The following is a 23,923-nucleotide window of genomic DNA, read 5'->3' as shown; positions in this document are numbered from 1 at the left end:
ACTAAGATACATTTTTTATGAAACATGTTGAAGATATATTTACGTCCTGTTCTTCGAAATATTGGGAAAAACATTTTTCATTTGTAACATGTGAAATTGCATGTATGTGTGTGTGTACAAGTGGATATGTGTCTATATGTGCATGCGTGCGAGTGATCTGTGTCTGTGAATGCGTGCGTGCGTGGAGTGAATCTGTGCCTGTGCTGTGTGTGCGTGCATGCGAGTGAATCTGTCTGTGAGTGCATGCGTGCGTGGAGTGAATCTGTGTCTGTGAGTGTGTACGTGCGTACAAGTGGATTTTTCACTATATCTGTGTGTGCGTGCATGCGAGTGAATCTGTATCTATTAATGCGTGCGTGGAGTGAATCCGTATCTGTGTTTGTGTGTGCATGCAAGCGAGTTAATCTGTGTCTGTGAATGCGTGCGTGCGTGCGTGAAGTGAATCCGTGTCTGTGAGTGTGTACGTGCGTACAAGTGGATCTTTGACTATATCTGTGTGTGCGTGCAAGCGAGTGGATCTGCTGTGCTGTGTATATATGTGTGTATGTATATATTTATGTGTGTCATTGTGTCTGTGCATGTATTATAAGCTGTGTGTGTATGATGCATGGTAGTTTTATGCATCAAATTTTTTTAACCACACCAGATACATAGCAAAAATGTATTTCACAGTCCGCAGTCCGCAGTCTGCAAGTGGGGCGGGAAAAATATGATGCATTAAACTTTCTTGTAATTAATTTTACTTTTATTATAAAAAATATTGTAACCGTTTAAAATAATATTTGTAAACATGGCAATAAAAAAATACAAAATAAAAGTTGTAATAAGACCTCCGCTATACGTCCTACGTTATGCGCAGAGGACAGTTTATGTCGTCACAAACTCGGGAACAGAGACTTATACGAGGAAAACGTCTTTTGAACAAGCTTAAGCACCCTGAAGTTCCTAACATGTTGTGGTTTTTTTCTGACGAAAAAATTTCGACCAAGACCAAAAAATCAATCGGAGAAATGACAGGTAGTTATGCTCACATCCTACAGAGGTTCCCTGTGTTATGCACACGAAGTTTCCAGCAACTGTCATGGTTTTAGGAGTTGTGAGCAACGAAGGACATGTTATGCCACCCCACTTCTTTCGTCAGGGGCTTCGGGTGAATGCTGCCGTCTACATCGAGGTTTTAGAAACAGTTGGGAAATCCTGGATTGATAGTGTACGTGAGGACAGACCATACATATTCCAGCAAGACTCTGCTCCTTCACACAAAGCCATGACGACACAAGATTGGATGACCGAAAATTTCTATGACCACATTATCCCAAAATTATGGTCACCTAGCTCCCCAGACCTTAATCCTCTGGATTATTACGTATGGGGCGTAGTTGAGCGAGAGACCAATAAACATCCTCATAATAATATTTTATCACTGAAGGATGCTATAACAACAACAATGATCAAAATGAACAAAGAGCATTTGATTCGGGCATGCAATCGTTTCCGACCCCGGATTGAGTCCATTATTGCCGCTAATGGGGATTTTATTGAGTAATTGTATAGTCTAGGAGTCAATTAACGTCGTGTAAAAATTTCATGGAATTATAATAAATTTTGCAAAAGATATGAACAAATTAGTTTTAATGTCAATTTGTCCTCAAATACCGTACGCATCCTGTATAGCGGAGGTCTTCGTGGACAACTCGACGGATTAGGCTCTCAGAGACATTCAGGTCCCTCGCAATGGCCCTTATGGACTTTGAAGGGCTTTCGTCAACGATCTTTTGTACTTGTTGGACAAATTGTGTATTTCTAGTAGTGTCCGAACGTTCCTCATGTTTTTTGCGTTTTGCAACAGTTTCTACATCGCCAGCTGATGCTTCCAATTCACGACGAACCTTATGTACGAATGATGGGGCGCAATTGAGAAAATTGGAGATTTCTAAATCGGTGTGTTTCGCGCATATAGCGACGATAACTGTATGTCTCTTCATTTCTTGCGTTATTTTATAGTCCTCCATTGATGATCTAACAAGAAAAAAACAAACAAAATTGTTCTCCAGAAATTATATTCACATACATGAGTGTCCTCAAATACCGTACACACCCTGTATATATACAAGTTATATATATATTTTCTTCTTATCGTTTCGTGCTCTGGTTGCATCCTTCCTGTTTACAATTAATGTAAAATTTTGGTTGGTAACAGCATCTAACAAACAAGTTTCCTCCATATTTTCGAGCGCAGCCATCTTTCTACTGCGAATGCCTTACCTCGCCAGCAGTAACGAAAATAGGAAGTGACGACAAAATGTAGGATGTCACACGTTTTCACGGGCTCATCGAAAGTTTACTGCAATGCATTTTGGAACGTACTCACAGCACTATCGCAGTACTAGCAGTGAATATCGGAATGCACCCTGTATCCGCGATCGTACCCCCTGATAAATGGCTCTGGGCAAAATAGGGTATTGCACCAACGTCACTCTCACGGTGTAGATACCAGGTATATAAGTATGAAACCGGAGTTTTTGTATAGAAAATACACGTTTATTGTATGAAAATGATAAAAAATATTTTATTCGAAGTATTGCCCATCGCTAGCTATACATTTTTCCCACCTGTCTGACAATTTGTGGATGCCACGCCAAAAAAACTGTTACTCTTTTGAAGCAAACCAGTCATCGAGCCATTTTCGTACATTTTCGTAAGAAGTGAAGCGCTGCTCAGCAAGTGCGTGTCCCATCGATACAAATAAGTAGTAATCGGACGGAGCCAAGTCTGATGAGTAAGCCGCATGCGAAAGTATTTCCCAACTAAATGCCTCAATCGTTTCCTTGAACAGTTTTGCTGTGTGTGATGGTGCATTATCATGAAGCAAAATCACTTTGTATTGCCTTTTTTGATATTCTGGTCGTTTTTCATGCGAAGCTTGATTCAAATCGATCATTTGTTGTCGGTAGCATTCAGTATGAACGGTTTCGCCAGGTTTTAGCAGCTCATAATAAATCACACCTTTCTGATCCCACCAAACACAAAGCATTGTCTTCCGTCCATAGCGATTTGGCCTTGCAGTCGATGTCGATGGTTCGCCTGGAGTTACCCATGATCTTTTACGCTTAGAATTCTCAAAATATATCCACTTTTCATCGCCAGTCACAATTCGATGGAGAAATGACTTTCTTTTGTACCTGGCAAGCAGCATTTCGCAAGTAGTTTTTCGGTTTTCCTGCTGTCTTCCATTCAGTTCATGTGGAACCCATTTTCCCATCTTCTGGATCTTTCCCATGGCTTTCAAACGTATGGAGACGACTTCTCGTGTCACATTTAATTGATCCGCGAGTTGTTGTGTTTGAGCGTCATCCTCATCCAACAATGCTTGCAATTCGCTGTCTTCAAACTTTTTCGGTTCTACATTCTTCGTTTTTCACGTCAAAATCGCTACGTTTGAATTTTTTAAACCACTCAAAGCACTGTGATTTACCAAGAGCATGCTCACCGTAAGCTTCGATAAGCATTCGATGCGATTCTGCAGCAGTTTTCTTCAAATGGTAACAGAAAATCAATGCTGTCCGCAAATCGTAGCTTCGAAGCACAAAATTCGACATGTTCAACGCTGTTACAAACTATGCTGTTGTATGAAACTTGTATTGTTGTGAGTTGAAAATCTTTATCAGATGTCAACAAATGGAAATGGCGCCAATTACGCGGTTTGACGGTAACTACATTGACAGCTAGGGTCATCTATGGGCAAATTCCGGTTTCATATTTACAGACTTGATATTTATTGGCGCCATCTTATGTTCCCCTTGAACCATACAACTTTTCTTCAAAACATTTTTCATATTTTCTATATTTTTCGAGATATTTGCATGAGGGCGATTAAAATGAAACACTCTGTATATCAAAATTCCGGTTTCATATTTACAGACCTGGTAGATGAAATTCTGTAAGGCTATTTTCCAGTAGTATGGAAGTAAGAGAAAAACAGGGACAATGTGTACGCAGTCCCTACGATCAAAAAATATGCGTAGTTACAGGAACCACATCCAACCGCCACGGAAGGTTCCTCTCTTCATTCATTCATTCAATATGAGCTTTGAGCAGAGTTATTACACTCATTCTCCTACGCCAATTACAACGATTTTGGAAATAAAAGAGAAATAGGGACAACGCGTACGCAATCCCCAAGATCAAAAATATGTGTAGTTATAGGAACCACATCCAACCGCCACGGAGACGAACAAAAGACTTTGGGCAAGATCACAGGCTTTTGCATAACACATAATACATAACGCATAACAGAATAAACCAATTAGTTTTCTTCATTTCCCTCCTTAGGACAGAAATGAAGAACTCTGATTTGTTGATTCTCTTATGCGTTGTGTATTATGCGTTATGCAAAAGTCTATGCTCTTCCCCTATGTCTTTTAACGAACTATCAAAGAGACGTATTTTTCTTGGCAGGATGAATGATTTGATAAATTTAAATAGCCCCAAAGTGAAGGATTTAGAAAATTTAACGTTATCATCGCCACTGATTCCTGTATCCAAAAATATCGAGTGCAACGAGCAGGCAAGCTCGTTGGCAACGAAAAAAATTCAGAGACTTGGACAGTAATTCATTCAATGTGTTGTATGAAAGCGCTGAATATCCTGAGTTGCAACGAACCGTTCCGCGAGAGAGGAAATGGAGTTCTCCCACTCTGATATATGGTCTGTTCTTTTTAGCTGCACTGCTAAACTAGTGTAATAAGTTAGAATGAGACAAATATATTTTTCTTACTAGTGCAGCTAAATAGAACAAACCATATACCAGAGTGTGGGTATTCCATTTCCCCTCTCATGGAACGATTCATTGCAACTCAGTGTACAACAAAAAAAAAAGATGATTCTTTCGAGGTGATGTTGCAGCAAACATTAAAGAATAAGAATGGTAAGAGCGCAGAAAAAGAGCAATCAGTGGTATTCAAAGATAATGCTACTCCAAAATACACAAAGAAGTATTTGGAAATGGTGAACAAGACACTGGATGAATCTTTGATCAAAGATAAAGCAGGTTCAAATGATATAAAAAAGAAGGAAGAAAATGTCAGTTTTGTTGCAAATAATGCAAATATTTATGATAGTAATACAGCAAAAGGTAAAAAATTAATACTTAAGCAAAATGACAAAATAATCATTATGGATGTAGACATGCTCAAATTATTAATTTTAGATCAATTTAATATCTGTAACGAATCATATGTTAAAGAAGTTTTAAGTATAAGATTTAAAAGATTTTAAACATAAAAAGATAATAAAATATGGATGTTTTCAGAGAAAAGTTTGTTCCTATAAACTCAACTTTTAAGCCATAGTTTAATCTTCATCATTCATTATCACGAAAGGATAAAATATCACTGACAAAATTACAGTACCTAAATAGAAGATCACAATCTGTAAATAATATCTCAAAAGTAACTTCATAAACTGATAATATTATGTTGTCTCTTTTAAACAAAGATTTTTTGGAGATTAAGCAGAATCAACAGTCTATATTCTCTGACCTATCACATGTTTCTTCTATGGAAAGATTGAATTCTGTCTTGTTAGTATCAAATCATTAATATCAGCAAATGATATAAATATGCTTTTTTGGATAGTGATATATATAGATATATATATATATTTTTTGGATAGTGATATATCAGGTGTAGTAAAAAGAAATCCATTATTTTTGCATGAAATTGAAGGCTTTAATTACCATAGTTAGAATGATCCGATTTAGGTCAAATATGCGCCGTTTTGTTCGATAACTTGTTGTCATTTTGAAGGTAATTTCATTATGCCTCTCTCATAGAAGCCCTCGTCCCTATTGGCAAAAAATTGAGACAGTCGATTTTCACAAGCCTCTCTTGAAGCGAATTTTTCACCAGCAAAATTGTTCGCCATGGACAGGAACAGATGGTAATCACTTGGCGCCAGGTCCGGACTATAAGGTGGATGCATAAGAACCTCCCAACCAAGCTCCCGGAGCTTCTGGCGAGTCACTATCGATGTGTGTAGCCTGGCGTTGTCCTGACGGAACACAATTCCTCTCCTATTGGCCAAAGCTGGCCGCTTCTGGGCGATTGCTTCCTTCAGACGGTCCAATTGTTGACAGTACAGTCCGAGTTAAGAGTTTTGCCGTAGGGGAGCAGCTCATAGTAGATAATTCCCTGCCAATCCCACCAAACACACAGCAAAACCGAATTTTCATCTGCGAATCGCTGCTGAATCGCAACAAAATCGACCCATTTGGGTCGACCATGAAGCGGTTGGTCACTGGTGATGAAAAGTGGATCACTTACGACAACGTCAAGCGAAAACGGTCGTGGTTGAATCGCGGTGAGCCGGCGGAAACGGTGGCCAAGCCAGGATTGACGGCCAGGAAGCCGTTTTGCTGTGTGTTTGGTGGGATTGGCAGGGAATTATCTACTATGAGCTGCTCCCCTACGGCAAAACTCTTAACTCGGACTGTACTGTCAACAATTGGACCGTCTGAAGGAAGCAATCGCCCAGAAGCGGCCAGCTTTGGTCAATAGGAGAGGAATTGTGTTCCGTCAGGACAACGCCAGACTACACACATCGATAGTGACTCGCCAGAAGCTCCGGGAGCTTGGTTGGGAGGTTCTTATGCATCCACCTTATAGTCCGGACCTGGCGCCAAGTGATTACCATCTGTTCCTGTCCATGGCGAACAATTTTGCTGGTGAAAAATTCGCTTCAAGAGAGGCTTGTGAAAATCGACTGTCTCAATTTTTTGCCAATAGGGACGAGGGCTTCTATGAGAGAGGCATAATGAAATTACCTTCAAAATGACAACAAGTTATCGAACAAAACGGCGCATATTTGACCTAAATCGGATCATTCTAACTATGGTAATTAAAAAAGCCTTCAATTTCATGCAAAAATAATGGATTTCTTTTTACTACACCTGATATATAGCTGAACATTCTATAGAGATTAAATCAATCCAATATAACTTGTTTAATATAACAGAAAGATTAATATTAAATTATCATATTAATAGAAACAGTTCCTTTGAAGGAGAAAACTGATCAATCTAATTCTATAAAAGGAGAGAACAGTAAAGATGCAAATAATAAATTAATAGATGTTAATGTATTTATACCGGAATCAAGTTTTAATAAAAAATATGATAAAAGCACAAATTTTACTAGCTCTTCAAATTCTGTATTTATTGTAAGATTGTCTTTTTATCATTGTTATATATTGCATTACTATGAAATATTTAAAGAATATTTTGTAGCTTACTAATTTGTGACTTATTACATTTAATATCATAAAAATTAATTGGTAATTGTACAAAATAAAGAACATTTCTCCATGATATAAGAAAGAATTTTTGAAAGATTACCAAAGACTTCTATGAAAAACTTATCAGAATTGGCAAAAAAATATGCGAAAAAATTTATAAAGAAACATTTAAGTAACATGCATCATTTATATTCAAGCCTTAGATAGAAGTTTGTTAATCTTTTCATAAATTTCTGTTTTTAATATCTATCATTTCTGATTAAGCTTAGAGAGGTAAAAGTTATAAGTTTTAAATGTAACTTTCATATAATTAATAATGATGCAAGTAATTTAAGATTTTGTCCTTTATAATATATGCAGAATTTATTTGTACTCATCGATATTTTTAACTATGTGATTTTGTTTATTTCTTAATTTATTTTTCTTTATCTTTATAATATCAAATTAAAGATTAATTGTGGTTTTTACATGTATAGAAATGTCTCTTGTTCTGTATAATCATCAATTGATTACTAATTAATATGGATGATTCCATACAATTATTTTTTAAACTATTTTATGTAATAAAACAAACATTTAAAATTAAATGCAGGACATTAGCAAAGTTAATAAATTAATACTAGCTCAAGCTAAAGCACTCTCAAGAATTTTTGAAGAACCAAGTGTAAAAACAGATTCTATATGTAAGTATTTTATATTTATTACATATAGATAGTAGAATAATAATATAACTTGTACATATGCATATATGTGTACACACGCGCGCGTGTACGTGTAATGCTTTAATAAAACAAAGAAAAAAATAAATTTTATTAATATATCTCCAATAAGAATAAAAATCTTAGAAAAAAGAAGCATGTCTCTCTTTGAAATGGAGAATTCTAATAATTTAAATATTCAAAATCTTGTTCCTTTACATCCTGTGCAAACCTACAATCTTTGTTGAAAATCATTAAGCACTCTTTGTAATTCGTTCGTTGAAATTATTTGACGCTTCGCGTATTTATTGCATTATATTTTTCCTGGTAGAAGATTAACATAAATAGTTTCTCGGATTTTATTATAAAAATAATCTAAATATATTTCTTATTTCTTATATTATATATTTCTTCTTTGCTTTACTAAAACATTTTTTTTTTTCTTTTTTTTTCTTTAGAGTTGTTTTCCATTATTTGACTTCTAATTATCTTAGTATAATAATTATTAATTTGTCGTGACCAAGACTAAAAACACAGGAAGTGTTCAAAAAATTAGAATTCTATTATTATTTTTCTTTTTCTTTATCAGCTGATACGGATAACTTAATTTCAAATAATACTTTATGGATGTCGGATTTACTACCAGTATTTGAGGATGAGACTATAGGTAATTTAATTGAATTATCTACTTCGCCAAAGAAAAAAATAAAAGATGACAAAAGCTGCGAATCGGAGCAATCCGCTGCAAATATTGGTAATATAGGGGAAGATTTTTTAAAAGAGATCGAATTGCAATTTACTGGTTGCGTTTCTACTGTAAACAATTTCTACTGTAAGCAGACAATGGTAACCGCTTTATTATTAGATCTCAAGAAATTAGTGAAAGCCGAAAATAATCCAAAAGCAAGTAAATTAATTGATAATTTGGAGACTATTTTGGATACAAAATATAAAACCAATACAGAACTGTTAGCAAGTCTACATATATCAAACAAATTACAAACTTTTGAGATATCTGATGATAAATTGTATAATACTCAGCAATCGGATAAAACAAATGTATGTATCACTAAAAGCCAGGAAGAAAATATAGAAGTATCCCGTAAAGAAAAAATCTGTGATAATGAAAGTATAGTACCACACATAAGTCATTATGACTTATGTGTGGTACCAAAAGATACGTTACAAACTACAACTGTCAGCAGTGAAAACTCATTAGCTAGAACTTCATCTTGTAATAATAATAATGAACGTCTTGATATTACGGCGTCATCTGAAATAGCGTTAAATATCAAGTGTACCAATGATAAGGACAGTCACTCGGACGAACAGCGGTAAAATTGTTAGTTAATCTAAAAAAAGTGTTAAATGATCAGGCTGAAGATGCTACGACTTTACAATTACTTAGAGGAATAAAGAAGACCTTGAGCGTCGCATAGAAGCATTATAAAATTGAAGATGGATCGCAGACGGATGATAAGTCATGTGATATTCAACGAATTACGGAAACCTTGGAAACTTCGAGTTCTGAACTTAACGCGCATCTGTTTAGTGCAACAGAAGCTAGGCACAAACAAAATATCACCTCCAAATTTAAAATAATTAAATCTTTATTATTTTTCACGATAGCTTCGATTTCGCTCCTTATAAGTATTCTCTACGTAGCGTATAGCTACTCAAAAAAACGAATCGGAGAAACATATCCACGACTCATCCATCGGAGACAAATATATCAAACACACAAGTAAGTGCGAAACGTAGAAGTACATCCAGATTGAGAGATCAAAAACGTTTCACAAGTGATCCTAGGCTTATCAATATAGCGATGAATAAAAAAATTCCGTTTTCAAGAACTCTTGATACGAAAACAAGTATATAATTGTTTAGTAGATTTAGTAGATATGCTGTTATTTAAACATAATTGTTTCTTTGAAATAGAAATAATTAAGAGTATGCAGGGACTGCAGAACTCGACAGCAAGAACAAAAATTCATTAGCAGTAATTGATATGAAAAATAAATTAAAGAAGGAATCAGTTACAATTAGTAAGAAGGGTCCTATAAAAGCGCCTAAAAAAGTACATTCTGTGGGCATTATAAAAAATAAAGGTAAGTTTAATCTGCTAATAGTGTTTAAGAGAATCACTTAGTAATTCGGTTGATGAGTTTTCTGTATATTAATCTACAATCAGTACAATTATAATTCTAAATTATGAAGACAATTTTGTATTGTTGATAAGTTAGTCAATATATTACTAATTTATAAGAAATTTTATCTCACTAATAAAATAATTTTTTTATTTCGAATAATAATGCAGTATCTCTTGGAAGACAAACATCATCGTTCTCTCAAGTCACCCTGCCGCCCAAGTCCAATAGCATCGTTTCTCTCGACAATAAAGTAATCAGCAGCACTCCTAATTCGATGATCTTGTCGACATCAAATAATCAAGAAGACAGGACATCAAAAATAGAATCGAAGTTCACTAATAAGAAACGTAATATACCTTGCGATATTTCACCAGTGATTAAGCCAAAGGGAACCAATTCTAAGAAGTAAGCGAACCAAAAATGAGACTAATATATAAATTTAATTTGTTGAGATTTAATTTGGAAATAATGAAATAAAAGACGAATCGCGTAGTCGTGTAACGATGCACAAGAATCATTTATATCTCAGATTAACCAACCAATGCCTGCAAAAATATACACATCTCAATATCAAGAAGCGGTTTCGTCTGGTATTCCGAAGTACTGCACGCCGACGAGAAAATATAATTCCTTACTCAACATGAGCAGCTATCGTCAGCAATCTCCGCAACGTTTAAACAAAAGCTTCACAAGCTATCAACAATATTCCCCAATCCGTTCTAATAGCATCGAAAAAATACTGCAGAGTCCTCTCAAGCAAAGCAATAAGTTTCTTGAGAAAATAAAACCACTTAAGTTGGTGAGTGTATTATTATCTCACGAGCTTATATATTATATATGACAGATTCGCCGTCTTGTTAGATTAATTATCTTTGCATTTGTATTAGGTCTCTAAACTTAAGAAAAATGCTACCAGTGACTTCACTCAAAAGGAAAATTGCTCAGAATAAAATGACATGAAGATAAAAACAATTGAGCCGTTGTGCATCGATTGCTCAATAGAAGTATATCTGTAAAAAGAGAGAGAGGGCAGAGAAAATGTATATATTATTATATAGGCGTATGTATGTCTGAATATACGTGCGCATATATGTATGTGCATTATATAAAAATCATATGTATCATAAAAGATAGTTATAAAGAATTATTTGTTTAATTTTCACAACATTTATACATTTTGTAGTAAGATATATGAATATGATGCGCAATTTGGTTATCGATAAATTATAGTAAATTTCGTCCTTCCATTCTGCACTTTCGTAAAAATTGTTCTCTATTGTGTTTCAAAAAAATTATAATCAAATTAATTATTGAATTGATAAGGGCATAACAAAAAATAATTTTTAGTAATAGTAGTAGTAGTAAATTATGTTTCACACAATATTTTCAGTCAAATTATAATTAAGTTTCTTAGAGTTACTTTTATGACATTGTCAATTAATTTTATATAATACATACATACAATAATACATTTTATAATTTTAATATAATTTTATTTATTACAATTTTATTTAGTTTTAGTTTCTTAGAGTTACTTTTATGACATTGTTAATTAATTTTAATACATTTTATAATTTTAATACAATTTTATTTATCATTATTTTAAAGTAGTTTCTGCATGTAAAAAATGGAGGGAATTTAACAGATTTCTTATTTCTTTCCTCTTGCTATATCTACAAGAATTGTGGACGTGTCTGTGCACTACCAATGCGTCTCATCACTTTATCCAATAGCCTTAGTATAACTCATTGGTAATCAGTAGTTGTAATAGCTTATTGTTTCATTGACGCGCGTAACGTCAAGTTTGACGTCGACCAGCAGGAAATGCCGGCCTCGTGTTCGATAATGTCGCAGATTTCAGTCAGTACCAATCGTTCAACGAAGACGTCGACTTTACATTATCATTTGCTAGATTTTTATTACTACATTTTCATTACTACATTTGACATTATCATAAAATTTATTTCTAAAAAATAAATTTATTTCGATAAATTCGTTGCAACATTTCACTCGAATTTTAACGTGAAAGATCATAATGTGTAATAACAAAATTCATATCTTTAACAATTGAATGAATATTAAAAAATTAAATAATAACACGTAGGATTTTGCTTATTCTATTATTGTATTTATAATTATTAAAGACTGATCATAGTGAAACGGTGTGAATTTGTAATGTAAATAGTGAATTTGGAATATTCTTACTGCGAAAATTAAAAAAAAACGATCGTTGAGTTCTGTGAAATCGTACTTTCACATGGAATTGAAAGAGAAACGACTTACTGCAACTCTTCGTGTGCAAAATCGAGACTTTAGCATCGCATTGAGTAAGTAAATAAAATTTATTTATTTATTTATTTATTTATTTATCGTTGTACTGGTGAGCACTCTTTGGTATAAAATTAAAAGCACAAGACATCAGAGAGCAATAGATAATAATATATCATGAAAATAATAAAATTGTATATAATAATAATAAAAATAAAGTAAAATATATGCATATTAATAATAAATATTGTGATTATTGTACTTGAGATGATAAAACGCGGATTGTGCGCAGATTACGCTTGAAACTATTTAATGTATTATTGAAGAAGTCAATGACTGCCGAATATCTGTTAGCAATTAATAACATTCTATTAATGCAACTAAATTTACCATAGTTTGTGCAATGGTGCTCAATGTGAAATATGTCCCAAAATCGGTTTAGCTGGCATATGAAGTTTACGAACATTAAGAATGGCAGAGTAATTAATATAATTGTGTAGAATTTTAAATAGAAACGTCAAATCCGGAACTGTACATCTAGATTCCAATCACAATAAATTATGACGCTATGAAATTCAGATAAATAATTATGATCCGTAATAGACATGGGATCATTCACACAGGACCTGGCAAGGCGGATTAACCGGTGCTGAATCCTTTCAATTAAAAGACAATGATTCTTCTGATAAGGCAACCACAATAGCGATCCATATGTAAGATACGAATATACTAACGCGATATAAGGAATTCTTATATTTGTCGGTTTTTTTAATATTTAGAAGTCTTATAAATAAAATCATGTGTTCTATAGCATTGCAAACAATAGATTTCATGTGTTGTTCAAATGATAAGCCAGAAGTAAAAATAATGCCCAAGTTACGAACACGATCAACACTTGAAAATTATCTGCCTTCTAAATTATAATTGAACGAATTTTTATTAGTTCCACGATTAAAACGAATAACATGACACTTGGAAATATCGAAATATAAATTGTTAATTCTGCATCAATCCACCAAGCCTCCCTAGGTCCTGCTGCAAAAGATCAGCATCATTAGCATTATTAATACGACGAAAGATTTTCAGGTCATCTGCATAAGCAAAGAGTTACTATTTTCAAATATGTTAATATCATTAATAAACAGAGTAAACAACAAAGGTACCTTGAGAATCTTGAGGTATTCTTGAAAGGACAGAAATTTCTGTAAAAAACTGTCCTAGTAAAAATTTGGTATTATAATACAACTATGATGATTGACACAATTATGTGCACACTCCCTAAAAAATACACAAATAAAATAAATTTAACAATGAAAAACAATAAAATAAATAAAATAAAAACAATAAAATAAAAAACAATAAAACAATAAAAAAACAAAATAAATTTGAAAATATATTTCCAACACAATAATATCATAATATTTCTAAAGTATAAAGAAGGATAGCTCAGGTCAAAAATACTTCTACTTTTTATTGGCTAAATTGCATAAATAAAATAAAACCTTTAACATTCGTGTCGCTACTTTGAAAAGAAAATAGTGGTAAACGGTTCTCCATTATGCTATCTAATTACGAAATCGTTGCTTTGTCAGCTGTTTCTGCAGTCGTTATAATGGAAGCTTATAGTTTTGATATTATCCATTCTAGAAAATTGATTATATTCCTTTCGAGTTACAAACGTGAATTCACAGAGAGAAGTTTCTTCGAATAGATACAGCCAAATCTCCTGTCATCATTACCATCATCATCATCATCATTATCATCATCGTCGTCATCGTCATCGTCGTCGTCGTCGTCGCCGTCACTGTCCTCGTCGTCGTCGTCCTCCTCCTCCTCATCCCTCTCCCCCTTCCCTCCCCCTCATTCTCATCCTTATCCTCCTCCCATCCTCCTCCTCCTCTTCGTCACCATCATCATATTATTATTATCAATATTGTTATTATTGTTGTTATCATTGTTGTTGTCATTATCATTCAAATATTATTAAACTCACTTTAAGAAATTTATACATTTTGGCTAAAAGTATGAAACATAATGTTATCATTATCATTATTATCATTATCATTATTATATTATTGTTATTGTTACTGTTATTATTATCACTGTTACCATTATCTATTATGCGATACAGGACTCTTACAATGGAAATATGCTGTTCGAAGTAATACTTTCTCGCTAATACTTTACGTGAGCTTTTCTTTTTTCGCAGAAAGGATTATTATTTCGTTCCTTGCGGGCTTGCCTGTGTGTGCCATTTGTGTGAGATAGAAAGACGCAGAATCGCGAGACGCGAAATACACAGCGGGACGCTCATACAACTGGACGCAACTTTCCGTATATATCCCGACACTCCTTATTGGCTTCCTCACGAAATTGTCTTTCGCGTGTACACGGCTAAAGCCACCCCCGTCGTTCGATCCGCTCGGCTGGTGACCGCCCGTGGGGAGGGAAAAGTCGTGCGCATCCGCGCAATTGATACTCCCGCACGTGTTCTCTCGCTCGGAGATTGATCTCGCGAGTGTGCGTCCCGCGCTCGTTGGCTCGTGTTCCTCGCACACAGTGCACCCGTGTCGAGTCAGTGCAAGCGTATCGGCTCTCTGTGTGAGTCGCGACTTACCTGTTATAACACCTGCTGCATCCCTCAAGACTCCTCCCTCACTTTCTCGCCGGCTACTATTACGGTATGCTAATTACGGTACTCGTCGTTGTACAGCCGTCATACAGCTCACTGGATCAACGATTATTCCATTCACTGATGTCTTTTTTATAAATATATTAATTATAAATATATTAGTGAAACGAGAGAAATAAAGAGGGGGGAGGAGGGATATATCATCTGATAATTTCATGAATTCATTGCACGATTGATAAATCACAGATATCGGAGAAAAGAATACGTTTACGCGCATATACTTTTTCATATTTATTTCATATACGAATGTATGCGTACTTATTATGTTGTTATTATTATTATTGTGTTAATATTAGTTTCGTTAAATTGTTGATGATAAATTTCATCACGTACGCCATTTTTCGTCGTAGTAAGATTATATCGCAGGATGACTATATAAACATCTCTATCTCTGTATATTTTTCATAACATGTATATATGTGTACACGGTACACGATACAAAAAATCTAACGGGATTCATGATACGCGTTTAATCGTGAATACAAACAGCTTACCGGTAAATGCGAAGCGAGCTCTCGATCGTACTTGGCCGATTAAACTGCAATACCAATTTGCGACTCTGTAGTACAAACCGTAGTCACGTCTGGACACGACTCAACCTAATTAACTGAAATTGCTAACCGGACGGACAATTATAAGCGTATTCCATTATGGAGCCGCACGAAGCAGATACTTCAGAATCTTATTAGCTAACAGCCACGAGAAAACCAAGTTTGTCGCAAACAGGGCCGAATCTTAATATGATATCTTATGATATAACAATGTTTTGCGAATGGTATTCTCCAAAATATGGGTTTCTTTTTTTGTTTTATTTAATTTTCACGACGCTAGTTATAAATAGTTATAAATAGTAAACTCTTGGATCAGTTTGTGAAGTGATTTTTTGTTAAGAATTAGCTCTACTCCAGCATTTTTTTTGGTAGAAAATTATTATGAGAGGGCATAATAATTGATTAGAAAAAAGAACAGAGGTCTTCAAAGTTGAATCTTACTCTGAAGAGTAATACATGAGCTTTCAGTTTTAACATCTTTATTTAACTTGTACACCAAGAACGTTCCTTTTTATCGCCCTGATTTGGACAGACAACCTCCCTTTCCTTCCAATTTCCTCCTGCGATTCGCGTTTTCAAGATTTCGATGCTTAATGAAGATGCGACTCTGATTACAGATTACGAAAGAGTAAAAGGAGGCGGAAACGACGGAAACGTGCATACTCGGCGAGGAGGGATCGCCCCTGGAGTAGCCTAAATAGACCGAGGGAAGGAGATGGAACGAAGGAAGAGGGACCGTAAGGAAGGAAGGAGGAAGTGGGGAGGTAGACGAGGTTGAAAATTCGCGGAAGCCTGGTGGGAGATCGTATCGAATCCCTCCGATTATCCCGTACACGACTCTGTGCCACCGGACACATGATTCCGCGTTTCGCGAAATGTGCTATATGCCGGCACTCAGCTGTGATCTGTAGTCTGTCCTACCCGCCGGTATAACCTTGAAAATCCTGCTGCGGCTCTTGCGAAAGAAAGAAAGAGAGAGAAAAAGAGAGAGAGAGAGAGAGAGAGAGAAAGAGAGAGAGAGAGAGGGAAAAAGAGAGACGTGCCTACAAGATCCGGAAGCGTGTGTCCACCTTCGAGAGCAAGCATCCGGCGAAGATATATCCGATTGCTGAGACTGTAGTAGGTAATTCCGATTGAAGCTATTCTCATACGTGGCGGATAATCGACTAAACGATGGCGACAATTATATAGTAATTTTCGGCTAATAATATGGCGATAATTATTTTCATGGTCGACAAAAATTTTCGGTCGACTGTGCGAATGGACAGGAAAGTTCCTTGATCAATTATTAACCAATCTTAATTCCTCGTAGAAGTCTTTCTCGTCGTTCGTAGCTTTCCGAGAATTTCTACGAAAAATAGAATTAGTGGACTAATATTATGATTGTTAAATAAACATAAGTGTTTCCGAAACATTGCATATTATGCTTTCATCTTTTCACATACTCGAAGAACGATAATTTTGTTCTTTGAAAAAAAATCTTATTTGCGTTCACGACGGAGAATCATTATCGTGATACGATAAATTTCGTCCCCCAAAAATGGGAGAGATGTGACCACATTGACGAATTAAGTGTTGCTTCTTTTTCTTCTTTTTTATCGCGCATCGTACATAACGAAGACGCATTCTGTGCAAAATGCGTCCTCAGTTGGCACAGAGTTAGGAGCGAGGTAACTGCGATTTATTCGATCGGGTGTTTATTTCAGGATATTTTTCTAGTGACTCTATATTTTGCCGAAAGTGCTTCGTATAAATAGAAATGCAGATGCGGCCGCGCAAACTATCCACATGGCGCGCGCGCGCAACTTCGATAAGATATTCGGCGAGATATTCTCTTCGCGAGAGATGGTATTTCGCATATAGAATACTTCGGGGCAATTCAAGATCTATGATCTAAAATTCGGTAAACTTCGGCGAAAGCAGCACGCGGGATCGAAACGACATCCGAGGACGCGCGATATCATCGGCTCGTTAGAGTGAAGGACAAACCTATTTCGCAGCCGAACGATTTTATCGCATTGTCTCTTTCGCAATTATTCGGGGATAAAAACGGGTCATCATTCACAATTTGAGGTCTCAAATTACTCGTTGTCCGAAACGTTTTGCGTCTTTTTCACCGAGAATAACGTCTTAGAGGCGGCTATCACGAGTCGCTTGTAATCATTAACCCTTAAAAGCTGCCATCAAATACCACCCTAAGCTAACTTTTTTTGTTATGTTTATAGTAAAGTATATGCGAGAATTGATTTGTTTTCCCATAATGTTGTCACTACTGAATAAATACCTGTAAAATTAGTATTATCAGTGTGGTTATGTTTTTTAATAAGATCAAAAATTCGCATGGGGTGAAGTGTCACCCATGGTAGCCTTTAAGGATTAGGGATAATCGAGCATTTGGGAAAGTCCTGACAGGACTTGAAAAGAAGCTAGAAAACATTGAAGATGCATTTTTCGACTTGCGAATAACCGAAGCCCGAGGATGTATTGTGTTGTCGGAACGTCGTAACTAAATCAACGGTGCAGAGTCATCGGCGAGCCAGCATACGTGAGCGAATTCGTGAACAGTCCAATAATAACCGCGCTCTTACCTATATGGGAAGTCGATTTTAATTCAGATAAAACATCGCGCACACACGAGTTCCATTCTTTTTAGTGAGCAGGGTCAGTAATCGTCGTGATTAGGATACACGATGAGTATCATCAAAATATCATTGAAAGCAAGATGATCGTATGCGATGGACGTTATAAATATACAACTTCGTTGCGTTTGAACTTGGCACGAAGCACTACCGTGCCTCTTGATTTTAATATTCATCAGAAACATTTTTTAAAGGTATTTTCAGAAAGCAATCCCTCGTAGACATTCTTCTTATTATCTTACCATCGCGTTTACTGCAATCGTACTACAGGTATTGAGAATTACCAACCACGAAGGAGAATGATTAATAAGAGCGTTTATCTACTCCCATAGGATTTTTAAAAAACAATTTTCTTTTGTATCGTATGATCATTAAGAATGTCAACAATAATTGTTAAGTGATAAAAAATTCGATTGATAAAGCCAAAATTAATTATTAACTTAGCTATATTATATTACTGTGATATCTAAGCCCTTTTTATGAATAATAAGTGAACTAATAAAATATTTTCACTCATTGTACTTCTTTGGCATCACATTAACGTCATGTCAACGTCATTTTAGACTACAACATGTATCATGCCTAAGGTGAAAGTGAATACGGCTCATAATGGAAAAATTAATTTTTTATTATTCTTGACATACCTATGATCATTGTTTTTATCATTTAATCAGAGATGTTTTAATTTTTTTATTTTATTTTTTTTTATTTTCTTTTTTATTTTTTATTTTTTTTATTCAAGTTTCTTTTTTTTTTGAACATATTAAATATTACGATCATTATTTTTGAGCATCTTCTAATAATTACGACGATTTTTCTTCTTCATCTTCATTTGTCCAATAGGACAAATAATGGGCAGTACTATTTTCAAAATCTCTTGATAATTTAAAATGACGTTAATATGACGGCAGAAAATTATAATGAGAGAAAATATTTTATAATAAAATAGTTCACTCATTAGCCATGAAAAGAGCTTAGATTCTATAATAATATATGTAGACTAATAATTAATTTTGGTTTTAAGGTTCGAGATCTTTTTTGCCTTAAGGTATTTTTGCCCAGGTATTTTTGACATTCCTAATGATCATACAATACAAAAAAAATTGTTTTTTGTAAATCCTATGAGGCAAAAAAACGCCCTTATTGACCCGATCTCTTCCATTGTAGTTTTCAGTACTTTCAATCCCTTGTTTTACATTATTTATTTATATTCGCATGTGCGACATTCCATCCGCACGAAAAAAGATATATATATATATTAAAATATATTTAATGTATATTTATTCAAGATCATATATCTTTGATCAGTAACGTATATTAATATTAGGTCATTAAATATGAAATATCCGATTTCGAATCAAAAGTTTGGTTTATTATTAGGAGTACAAATAAGTTTCCGCCGTTTTCTATCAAAAATTAGAAATTTATTGTGAAAGAACGGTACATTACGTTTTATTCAAAGTATTGTCCATCACTAGCTACTACTTTTTCCCATCTTTCTGGCAGCATTCGGATATCACGTCGGAAGAACTCTTCATCTTTTGAGGCTATCCACGAATCGACCCAATTTTTAGTATCTTCATATGATGTAAAGCGCTGCTTGGACAGGCCATGTGCCATCGACCGGAACAAGTGATAATCGGAAGGGGCAATGTCTGATGAATACGGCGGGTGGGACTTCCCAATTAAGTGTTTCCAAATAGGTTTTGACCGGTTTTGCAACATGTGGCCGAGCGTTGTCATGTAGGAGAATAATTTTGTCGTGTCTAGAGTAGTAATGGGCGCGTTTTTCCTTGAGTGCTCGGCTCAATCTCATTAATTGTGTTCGGTAGAGAGCTCCACTAATGGTTTCGCTCGGTTTGAGCAACTCATAATACACGATACCAAGCTGATCCCACCAAATACACAGCATGAGTTTTTTCCATGAATATTCGGTTTGGCTGTCGAGGTTGAAGCATGGCCAGGTGGTCCCCATGATTTTCTCTTCTTTGGGTTATCGTAGTGGATCCATTTTTCATCACCAGTGACTATACGATGCAAAAAACCCTTTCTTTTATGCCTGGCAAGCAGCATTTCACACGTGCAAAATCGGCGTTCAACGTCTCTCGGCTTCAGTTCATATGGAACCCAATTTCCTTGTTTTTGAATCATTTCCAACGATTTTAAACGATGTGAAATTGCTTGTTGAGTCACTTCTAATGTAAGTGCAAGTTCTTCTTGCGTTTGGCACTAATCTTCCTCCAATAATGCTTCCAATTCCGTGTCTTCGTACACTTTCGGCCTTCCACTACGTTCTTTGTCTTCCACGTCAAACTCACCGTTTTTAAACTTTTGAAACCACTCATGACAACTCTCACTTAAAGCAGTCTCACCATATGCTTCTACAAGCAATCGATGTGCCTCAGCTGCAGATTTTTTCAAATTAAAGAAGTACATCAAAAGTTCCCGCAAATGACGCTTATTCGGCACAAAACTTAACATTTTCTCACGAAAAAAATTATGTGATGCTGATACGGAGTCACTAATACTTCAAGGTTATGTTGTTACCAGATGTCCAAACTTACGATATTACGTTTTACATCTGACAATTTCAACATAACCTGGTGGGGCCATCTTTTATCAAACGGCGGAAACTTATTTGTACTCCTAATATATCTCAAAGAATCAGAATCAGAAATAGTAAAATTAATCAAAGTATGCGCTTAAACTATTGACAAAGTTCTACCATCTTAACGGTAGTTTATTCATATCAGCAGCGAAGATGCCTGAAGAACGAATGACGATGAAATCGCGGAAGGCATTTTCCACAGCTTATTGAGAATTGAATATTTTTCCTTGCAAGAAGTGGTCTAATGCTTCAAAAAAGTGATAGTCAATTGATGCAAGGTCTGGTGAATATGGTGGGTGACAGGAGAGAGTTTCCAAGTCCAGCTGCTGTAATTTGAGCAACGTTGTTTGTGTGCCATGTAGTCGACCGTTGTCTTGCAAGAGGATTGGCCTGTCTCTATTGACCAATCTCGGCTGCTTAATCGCAAGCATCCTCCTCATTTCATCCAGTTGGTTACAGTAAATATCTGTTGTAATCGATTGACCAGGTTTCATGAAGCTGTAGTGGACAATATCAGCGCTGGATCACCAAACAGACGCCATTAGCTTTCTTTTGTGAATATTCGGTTTCGGATTGTGTTTCGGCACTTCACTTATATCCAACCATTGTGCCGAACGCTTGCGATTGTCGAAAAGAATCCATTTTTCATCACACGTAATAATACGATGTAAAAATGGTTCGTCTTTATGTCGTGATAATAAAGAAAGGCAAGCTTCGAGACGATTTCTCTTCTGACGCTCGTTTAATTGATGCGGAACCCATCCAGCTTCTTTACCTTGCCAGTTTGTTTCAAGTGATCCAATATTGTTGGAATAGTAACGTTAAACCTTGCTGCTAATTCATGCGTGGTTTGAGATGTATCCGCTTCCACTACAGATTTCAGCTCATCATTATCCACCTTGGTCTTAGGTCGCCCATGTGGCTCATTTTCAAGATTAAAATCGCCAGAACGAAACTTCTCAAACCATCGACGTACTGTGCATTCATTCGCCACATTTTCACCAAACACTTCGTTGATATTTCGAGTTGTCTATGCTGCATTAGTTCCACGACGGAACTCATATTCGAAAATAACTCGAATTTTTAGCTTATCCATGATTACACAAAAATTGCTGTAACAAAGAAAGTTCGAAAGATAATCACAAATCAAAATATGCGTTTGAAAGAATGATGTACCTTCACAAAAAAAAACCAAGAACTGTAAAGGTGAAATCGGTCAGAGATATCGACTGTCGAACTTGGTACTTAAAGAAATCGGACATTTCATATTTAATGACTTAATAATATATATATATATATAATATATATTATAATTATTAATATATTAGCAAGAATATATCGGATCAAGAATAAAGAATTAAATAAATTAACCTTGAAATATTATCAGAGTGTATTACCAGGTCTGTAAATACGAAACCGGAATTTGCCCATAGATGGCCCTAGCTGTCAATGTAGTTACCGTCAAACCGCGTAATTGGCGCCATTTCCATTTATTGACATCTGATTAAGATTTTCAACTCACAACAATACAAGTTTCATACAACAGCATAGTTTGTAATAGCGTTGAACATGTCGAGTTTTGTGCCTGGAAGCTACGATTTGCGGACAGCATTGATTTTCTGTTACCATTTGAAGAAAACTGCTGCAGAATCGAATGCTTATCGAAGCTTACGGTGAGCATGCTCTTGGTAAATCAAAGTGCTTTGAGTAGTTTAAAAAATTCAAACGTCGCGATTTTGATGTGAAAAACGAAGAACGTGGAACCGAAAAAGTTTGAAGACAGCGAATTGCAAGCATTGTTGGATGAGGATAACGCTCAAACACAACAACAACTCGCGGATCAATTAAATGTGACACGAGAAGTCGTCTCCATACGTTTGAAAGCCATGGGAAAGATCCAAAAGATGGGAAAATGGGTTCCACATGAACTGAATGAAAGACAGCAGGAAAACTGAAAAACTACTTGCGAAATGCTGCTCGCCAGGTACAAAAGAAAGTCATTTCTCCATCGAATTGTGACTGGCGATGAAAAGTGGATATATTTTGAGAATCCTAAGCGTAAAAGATCATAGGTAACTCCAGGCGAACCATCGACATCGACTGCAAGGCCAAATCGCTATGGACGGAAGACAATGCTTTGTGTTTGGTGGGATCAGAAGGGTGTGATCTATTATGAGCTGCTAAAACCTGGCGAAACCGTTCATACTGAACGCTACCGACAACAAATGATCGATTTTAATCAAGCTTTGCATGAAAAACGACCAGAATATCAAAAAAGGCAACACAAAGTGATTTTGCTTCATGATAATGCACCATCACACACAGTAAAACTGGTCAAGGAAACGATTGAGGCGTTTAGTTGGGAAATGTTTTCGCATGTGGCTTACTCACCAGACTTGGCTCCGTCCGATTACTACTTATTTGCATCGATGGGACACGCACTTGCTGAGCAGCGTTTCACTTCTTATGAAAGTGTACGAAAATGGCTCGATGACTGGTTTGCCTCAAAAGAGCAACAGTTTTTTTGGCGTGACATCCACAAATTGTCAGACAGGTGGGAAAAATGTATAGCTAGCGATGGGCAATACTTCGAATAAAATATTTTTTATCATTTTCATACAATAAACGTGTATTTTCTATACAGAAATTCCGGTTTCATATTTATATACCTGGTATATCATGCGTATTGCAAATTTATTGACTGAACTGCTAGCGAAATGCTTTGTTCGTTTTCAGTAGACGCGGTAGGACTCATCTGAAGAAACATGTATGGACTAATCCTGGAAAATCTAGCCGAATACATAAGGCAGGTTTACGGGGAAGACAGGTGGGAGGAGATCCGTAGGCAGGCGTCAGTGAATCAACCGAGTTTCAGCGTTCACCAAGTCTATCCAGAGAACTTGATACCGAGGCTGGCAAAGAAAGCGATCCAGGTATAGCATTGAAACCATGATTTGTCTTCGTCGTTCTCTCCATCAAAATATATGATCACGTCTCACTTTAAATAGCACGCACAAATGACGC

The 23,923-nt window shown here is 35.6% G+C and overlaps 3 protein-coding genes across 5 annotated transcripts in view; all 3 read left to right on the top strand.

The window, feature by feature from the left end:
* The window catches only part of Gyc88E (Guanylyl cyclase at 88E), a 43,745-nt gene that overhangs the window by 11,159 nt on the left and 8,663 nt on the right, over positions 1 to 23,923 (top strand). For 2 of the 3 annotated variants that reach the window (XR_003113966.1, XR_003113965.1), the window contains one exon: positions 860 to 1,104. Coding sequence is in view for 1 of the 3 variants with exons in the window: in XM_025305606.1 (XP_025161391.1) it covers positions 23,665 to 23,832 (168 nt within the window). In the remaining 2 variants the exon portion in view is untranslated. Of the gene's footprint in view, positions 1 to 859; positions 1,105 to 16,269; positions 16,776 to 23,635; positions 23,833 to 23,923 lie in introns of those variants that run through there. The other variant, XM_025305606.1, reaches the window with a different exon arrangement.
* On the top strand, positions 816 to 1,586 carry LOC112590067 (uncharacterized). The gene is made up of 2 exons (XM_025305607.1): positions 816 to 1,017; positions 1,092 to 1,586. The coding sequence occupies exons 1-2, from the start codon at positions 852 to 854 to the stop codon at positions 1,544 to 1,546; spliced, it is 621 nt and encodes a 206-aa protein (XP_025161392.1). The 5' UTR covers positions 816 to 851; the 3' UTR covers positions 1,547 to 1,586.
* On the top strand, positions 8,955 to 11,196 carry LOC105187781 (uncharacterized). The gene is made up of 4 exons (XM_019843445.2): positions 8,955 to 10,099; positions 10,309 to 10,546; positions 10,671 to 10,940; positions 11,029 to 11,196. Exons 1-3 carry the CDS (start codon positions 10,000 to 10,002, stop codon positions 10,783 to 10,785), a joined length of 453 nt encoding a protein of 150 aa, XP_019699004.1. The 5' UTR covers positions 8,955 to 9,999; the 3' UTR covers positions 10,786 to 10,940; positions 11,029 to 11,196.

The sequence above is a fragment of the Harpegnathos saltator genome, unplaced genomic scaffold, assembly GCF_003227715.2.
Source record: "Harpegnathos saltator strain DR-91 unplaced genomic scaffold, Hsal_v8.6 scaffold703, whole genome shotgun sequence".
Lineage (NCBI taxonomy): Eukaryota > Metazoa > Arthropoda > Insecta > Hymenoptera > Formicidae > Harpegnathos > Harpegnathos saltator.
The sequence above is the reverse complement of the archived record's forward strand: the minus strand, read 5'-3'. Positions and strand labels throughout refer to the sequence as shown.